An 8036-nucleotide genomic window follows, 5' to 3' on the forward strand; every position below is an offset into this window, starting at 1 on the left:
ATACCCTGATATTAATAGAAGACCATCATTAGGAGCGTTCCTATCTGATTGCTCCAAAGTAGCCCGACAACTAAGAAGATGGAGAAAGGAAAGCAACAAATAAATTCATTTCTAATATTTATTTGTACTTGTAAGATTTTGAATTAGAGGAAAGGGAATAAAAATGTCTAATGTAAATTCCCTTTACTCTGTATAATCTTTCAAAAGTGAATGAAATATCAGAATCTTTTCATCTTCACTCAGAGGCATCACTTATATGCATATAAAAAAAAGAGGGCTAATTGACACAAACTGCTTATACGCTGCTAGATACAAGTCTTAAGATTCAATCTTGGTCCGAAACCTAGAGTTTCCTCTAAATATTGTCATCAACCGCATGTGACCTAGGGACTGTGCTTCCTAATCATCAAATGTGGGATGAAGTGCTTTGCTATATTAAAGGGTCTCTCTACAAGCCAGGTAAAGCATTCAAATAAACTAATCTCAATGTTAAATGTTTCTTGTGATTAGGTATTGCCACCATTGCCTCAAAGCACCAATATAACATTCGGTTTCAAGCAAAGAAAATGGCAGAATCTGTAACAAGTGACGACAACAGGTCCGAGTTAACAGAGCTTAAAGCACAAATGAGTGAAATGTTCAACGTGTTGAAGGCTTTACAAAGTGAGAAAGGGAAGAGCACTCAAACTATCAATGTGGGACCACAGAGCACTCAAACTGTCAATGTGGGACCACAGAGCAATCCTGCTCAATTGCCTACGGGCAACTCTAGTCAAGGAGCTGGTATGATCCAACAAAAGGAAGAAGCAACGAAGTGGCCATTCTATCGTATGCCCCTAATTATGTTCCACTTTATGAGGACGAGCTAAATGAACCACATTGTCAATCTAATGATCATATGGAGCAACCAACACCTCAGGCGGGCATGAACGGGCATGATGAAGACCCCACTTACGAACCCCCTCCAAGGGTTGCATTTAATAAGTTTGCACCACACAATTCTAGAACTCACCATAAGCAGACAACCCGAGTGGCCCAATTTGGTGATGATGCTGGAGTAGAAAAGTTAAACCTAATTGAGGAGAGGCTTAGAGCAATAGAGGGAGCGAGTTTTTCGGACCTTAAGAATGCATTTGAGATGTGTCTCGTGCCGGATGTGGTGCTGCCTCCAAAGTTCAAGGTGCCGGAATTTGAAAAGTACAATGGGACGACCTGCCCAAACAACCACCTGCATATGTATGCTCGGAAAATGTCAGCATACCATGGAGATGACAAGCTGCTAATCCACTGCTTTTAGGATAGTCTGGCTAGGGCAACAATGAACTAGTACATTCGGCTTGAGAAGGCCAACATTCGGACATTTCTGGATCCGTCTAATGCATTTGTTCGACAATACAAATACAATAAAGATGTTGCACCTGACAGGACACAGTTATAGAACATGTCCAAGAAGCCTTAAGAAAGCTTCAAAGAGTACACACAATGTTGGAGGGGGTTGACCTCTTAGGTGCTTCCAAGGCTAGAAGAAGAGGAACAAATCTCTATCTTTGTTGACACTCTGCAAAATATCTACTACGATCACCTAGTAGTTGTTATGGCCTCTGGCTTCAACGCTCTAATAGGAGTGGGGGAGAAGATCGAAATCGAGATCAAGAGTGGGAAGATTATAGATGACCAAGAAAATACCAAAAAACTAGGGTTTATGAAGAAGAAAGAAGGTGAGACACATTTTATATCCAACGACTCTAAGAAGCAATTAAACAACAATTATCTATATCATTCACGCACAAACAACTATCAACATCAGCAATCAAGAACCCCAAACAACACATACACTACTACCACCCAAAATCGGGGATATACACCTCAAGATAAGAGAACAGTGTTTGATACTATCCATGTGCCGTATGCAGACATATTCACATACCTTATGGGAGAAAGGATTATAGCTCCAATTTCGGGAAGAATTCCTGAAAATCCAGGGCCATGGTTCGACCCTAATGTCTCATGCGCATACCACTATGGAATAGTAGAGCATTCCATAGAGAATTGCAGAGCCTTGAAATTTAAGGTACAACACCTCATCGACTCGAAATGGCTCAACTTTAGACAATCAACGCCAAATGTCAGTAACAATCCTCTGCCAAATCATGGGAACCATGGGGTGAATGATGTTGAAGAGGTCCAGGAGGAATATTTCCTTAAGGATGTGTCCGAAATATACACCTCGATGAAAGTTATCTTCAAGGAATTGTGCAACCAGGGTATGATTGGGGTTGTAAAAGAAACTGAAGAGGGTGAAGGATGTTGCGAGATGCATGGTTTAGAAGGCCATGTAATTGAGGATTGTGCGAAATTTAAAATGTTGTTACAAAAGATGATGGATACCAAATTGATGGTTGTGGGGAGAAGGTCGACATGCCCAGAAGTCAATGTAGTTGAAGACAATGATGATATAACAACATTCATTCCAACATTGGTTCAATTTGAACCAATATTGAGTATTCCAATGGGTATATCACTAGATCTGGCTCAACCACAATGGTTCCCATATCTCACAAAAATGGAGCCCATAGTAATAGACATACCTCACCCACGTCCCTATGAATCTGACAAAGCAGTACCTTGGAGGTATAGCGGTGAGGTCATCACACTACCGGGACGTGCATTAGAGGTAACCAATGTCGTCGGAGTTAGAAGAATTACCCGGAGCGGTAGAGTCTATGGACCTCTAGAGACGGGGAAAAACACAGTCACCATCTATAAGGGGAAAAAGAAGGTTGATGCTCCAGCAATCCCTGAAATTGGCCAAGAAGGATCGCTCATGGATTAGTTGAAAGATGGTCAGGAGATTTCTAATGAGCAAGCCAATGAATTCCTGAAGTTTATAAAGCAAAGCGAATATAAGGTGGTCGATCAGTTAAGGCGCACACCTGCTAGAATATCCATACTTTCATTGCTAATATATTTGGAGCCTCATAGGAATGTGCTACTTAAAATTTTAAATCAGACCCATGTCAGTCAAGACATAACTACAGATAAGCTGGGGGGCATCGTGAATAACATTGCTGTTGACAATTTTATATCCTTCAGCGATCAGGAAATACCTCGCGAAGGGAATGGCCACATCAACCCTCTCCACATCTCTGTCATGTTCCAAGACTGTGTGATTGGAAAAATACTCATAGATAATGGTTCATCTTTGAATGTGATGACTAAGAGAACACTGTCTAGGCTCCCTGTCAACTACTCGCATATGAGGCCAAGTGCCATGATTGTTAAGGCATTTGATGGGTCCAAGAGAGAGGTCATGAGAGAAATTGAATTGCCCATAAAAATTGGGCCTTGTACTTTCCAGATTCTATTCCAAGTGATGGACATAAACCCAACATACAATTGTTTGTTAGGTATGCCATGGATCCAAGCTGCAGGAGCAGTTCCCTCAACCTTACACCAACAGATCAAATTCATCATTAATGGCAAGTTGTTGATAATAATGGGTGAAGAGGATATGCTGGTATCTAGGCCTTTTGATACCCTGTATATTGAAGCAGTCGAGGAAGTACTCGAAACCTCATTCCAGGCTTTGGAAATTGCTAACACCACCTTTGTAGAAGAAGCATCGATGATAGGGCCACATCTAGGGCTGGCAATGAACCGAACCAACTCGATATTCATTCGAAACTCGACTCGTTTTTTAGCTCGATAAACTTGGTTCATGAACCAAATGAGCTGAACTTGAGCTAGAAATTGAGCTCATTAAATACAGGAGCCGAACTTAAGTTGTATATAGTTCGACTCGTTAGATTCATGAGCTAGCTCGATATATATATATATAAACTAATTTTTATGTTTTTTATGACTCATACATTATTTTTTATATATATTGTTATTATATATAAAAAAAAATATATATATATATATAACCTTTTGAAGTATTTTTCAAATTTTAATTAATTATTTTAGTTGTCCAAATGAACCATTCGAATTGAATCGAACAGTTCATGAACTCTAACCGAGTCGAATTCGAGCTAAAAAAATAACTCGAGTCGAGTTTCGAGCTGAGCCAATCCTTATCGAGCTTAACCGAGTTGAACTCTGGTTCGACTCGTTTCCAGCACTAGCCACATCCATCTAAAACAGCCTTAATTATGATTAAGGAAGGATACCATCCAGGGAAAGGCCTAGGCAAACATGGGCAGGGAGTAGAGGACATAATGATGCCCATGGGAAACAAGAGTCGCTTCGGTCTGGGGTATAATCCAACCAAAGCCGACAAGACAAGGATAAAGGAAGAGGCAAAAAGGAAAGGGTGGGCCCACATGGGGCAGTTTGAGTATAAGAATGTAGTTTTCCCTATTCCACACACCAAGCCAAATTTCGTTAGTGCAGGGTTTGAGTCTTAGGGATCGGTGTCCATGCTTGAAGGGGAATGCTCAATTCAGTCAGAGGATTATGTTTCCTAGTGCACCCCAAGCACCACTCTCACCAACTGGGTTCAAGTCGAGGCATCATCATCAGTCTTCTAGGAAGACAAGTAATCTAGTGTTGTACTCTATTAGCCATTCATAGGGCTCTTGGATGTTGTTGTTTCTTTGTTTAAGATTGAATTTTCATTTTCATTATGTATTGATACAATTTCAATAAAAAAATTCATGCATTTGCAATTTTCGTATCATATAGCATCAGACCATACAAACATTAGCCTTGACATTTATATTTTTGTTTTCACCCTTTATTTCTTACTAATTTTCTTTCCACAAAAACACAAAAAAAAAAAACCAATAAAACACAAAAAAAAATCAACATAAAAACTGACATTGACTTATTGTAATGCAGATCTGAAAATGAGTCCGAAAATAATGACCATATTAACAATCATTCATACAACTTTGATCATCCTATAAACTTGGTAGGAGAAGAAGATAGTGAAGACGATTGGGAAACATCTCTTGGGTTATTAAGATTGGTTGAACATGAGGGCAGAGAGATTGAACCTCACGATGAGCCTATCGAGCTAATAAATCTAGAGACATAGGATGACAAGAAAGAGATCAAAGTAGGCACTTTGATGGATCCGAGTGAAAGGAACAAGCTAATCAAATTACTACATGAGTATAAGGATGTCTTTGCTTGGTCTTATAGCGATATGTCGGGTCTAGATCGTAGTATAGTGGATCACAAATTACCTATGAAACCCTAGTCTTTACCAGTCAAGCAGAAACTGAGAAGAATGAATCCAAACCTCTCTCTTAGGGTGAAAGACGAAATCCAAAAATGGTTAACATTTGGATTCATAAAAGTTGTGGAGTACCCCAAATGGGTGGCAAATGTGGTCGTTGTACCAAAGAAAGGGGGAAACTTGGAATATGTGTTAACTACTGGGATCTCAATAAGGTAAGCCGAAAGGATGAATTTCCAGTACCCCATATAGATGTACTGGTGGACGACATGGCAGACCATGCACTATTCTCGTTCATGGACGGATATTCTGGTTACCACCAAATCAAAATGGTAAAAGAGGATATAGAGAAGACCACTTTCATCACAATATGGGGGACCTACTGCTATCAGGTTATGCCCTTTGGTCTAAGAAATGCCATGGCCACATACCAACGTGCCATGGTCGCTCTTTTCCATGACATGATATGCAAAAAAGACTGAAGGGGAGCATGTGGGAAACTTACAGAAGTTGTTCAAAAGATTGCAAGATTATAACCTCAAACTGAACCCCGCCAAGTGTAGTTTCGAGGTAAAGTCAGGTCGATTTCTTGGCTTTATAGTCAGTCAGAAAGGCATTGAGGTCGATCTGGAAAAGGTGAAAGCTATCACTGAGATGCCTCCTCCGAGAACAGAGAAAGAAGTCAGAGGTTTCCTGGGTCGGCTAGACTACATCTCCATATTCATATCACAGTTGACAGCTACATGTTAGCCCATCTTCAAGCTCCTTAGGAAGAACAAGCCCGTCAAGTGGAATGAAGAATGTCAAAAGGCTTTTGAAAAAATTAAGCAATACCTGTTAAACCCACCTGTATTAATGCCTCCTGTACATGAACGATCGTTGATAATGTACCTAATAGTATTGGATGACTGGGGTGTGTCTTGGCTCAACATGACGAATCTGGCAAGAAAGAGCGGGCTATTTACTACTTGAGTAAGAAGTTCACGGACTGTGAGACAAGATATTCCTTACTGGAACACACATGTTGTGCCTTAGTTTGGGCATCACGCCGACTGAGGCAATATATGTTGAGTCACATTACATGGCTTGTGTCTAAAATGGACCCGATGAAACATATTTTTGAGAAACCGATGTTGACGGGCAGAATCGCCAGGTGGCGAGTACTATTATCATAGTATGACATTGTCTATGTCACCCAAAAGGCAATCAAAGGAAGCGCACTTTCTGACTACTTAGCCCATCAACCGATTGAAGAACATGAGTCAATGCATCAAGAGTTTCTTGATTAAGGTATCATGACATTGTCCTCATAAGATCAAGAAGAAGACAAAAAATGGACACTCCTATTTGATGGAGCCTCCAATGCGTTTGGACATGGGGTATGAGCAGTATTGGTATCTCCCCATGGAAATCTCATTCCTATCACTGATAGGCTATGCTTCAACTGCACCAAAAATATAGCTGAGTATGAGGCATGCACCTTAGGCTTGCAAGCGGCTATAAAATCAAAAGAAAAATTCCTTGAGGTTTTCGGAGACTCTGCTCTAGTAATCCATCAGGTAAAAGGAGAATTGGAAACTCATGATAGGAAGCTGAAACCTTATAAAGATCACATACAGAGGCTAGTTGAGCAATTCGAGCAGGTCGATTTCTATCACATCCCTATAAAAGACAACCGATTAGCCAATGCACTATCCATATTATCCTTTGTTTTTCACATCATCAGAAATGATCAACCACTCATCAGTATAGGAAGCAGAAGTCAACCAGCTTATTGCAATGCGATAGAAGTGGAGGAAGACGACAAACCTTAGTACCATGATATAAAAGAATACATCAAGAAAAAAGAATACCCTCCAGGTACCTCAGAGAATGATAAAAGGACCTTAAGGAGGTTGGCCATGAGTTTCTTCCTAAATGAAGAAGTGCTTTACAAAAGGAAGCACGACATGGTACTCTATCAGTGTATCAAAGCGAAAGAGGCGAAAACAATCCTTACTGATGTACACGAGGGCTCGTTTGGGACCCATGCAAATGGACATGCCATAACTAGGAAGATATTAAGGGCAAGCTATTAGTGATTAACAATGGTGACTGATTACAGTAACCATGTAAGGAAATGCCACAAATGTCAGATTTACGCCGACAATATCAATGCACCCCTAAATCCATTGAATGTTCTATCAACACTGTGGCCTTTCTCTATGTGGGGAATGGATGTCATAGGACCCATTGATCCTAAAGCCTCAAACATATATCGTTTCATCGTGGTGGTCATCGATTATTTTACTAAATGGGTCGAAGCAGCTTCATATGCCAGTATTACCCGAAAGGTAGTGGTCAGGTTCATTAAGAAGGAATTGGTATGTCGCTATGGGCTACTAAGTAAAATCATCACGGATAATGCCACCAACCTGAATAACAAGCTTATGAGTGAGACATGTGAAAATTTCAAGATCAAGCATCATACGTCTTAAGCCCTACCGTCCTAAGATGAATGGCATAGTTGAGACTGCTAACAAAAATATAAAGAAAATTGTCGAAAACATGGTAATTACTTATAAGGATTGGCATGAAATGTTGTTTTTCGCCTTGCATGGATACTGTACTTCTATTCATACTTCCACAGGGGCCACCCCTTACTCCCTGGTATACGAAATGGAAGCAGTCCTTCCTATCGAGGTAGAGATTCCATCATTAAGAATTATTGCGGAGTCGGAATTAGAAGAAGCAAAATGGGCCCAAACCTGATATGATCAATTGGACTTAATTGAAGGAAAAAGGTTGGTCGTTGTGTGCCATGGGCAACTTTATCAGAGGAGAATAATGAAAGCATATGTGAAGAAAGTTCGCC

The 8036-nt window shown here is 40.3% G+C and overlaps 1 protein-coding gene across 1 annotated transcript; it reads left to right on the forward strand.

Moving 5' to 3' along the window:
• LOC109359686 lies at nucleotides 899-5038 on the forward strand. The gene is made up of 5 exons (XM_019604380.1): nucleotides 899-1180; nucleotides 1508-2779; nucleotides 2885-3649; nucleotides 4161-4393; nucleotides 4840-5038. The coding sequence occupies exons 1-5, from the start codon at nucleotides 899-901 to the stop codon at nucleotides 5036-5038; spliced, it is 2751 nt and encodes a 916-aa protein (XP_019459925.1).

The sequence above is a fragment of the Lupinus angustifolius genome, chromosome LG11 (assembly GCF_001865875.1).
Source record: "Lupinus angustifolius cultivar Tanjil chromosome LG11, LupAngTanjil_v1.0, whole genome shotgun sequence".
NCBI classification, from domain to species: Eukaryota; Viridiplantae; Streptophyta; class Magnoliopsida; order Fabales; family Fabaceae; genus Lupinus; species Lupinus angustifolius.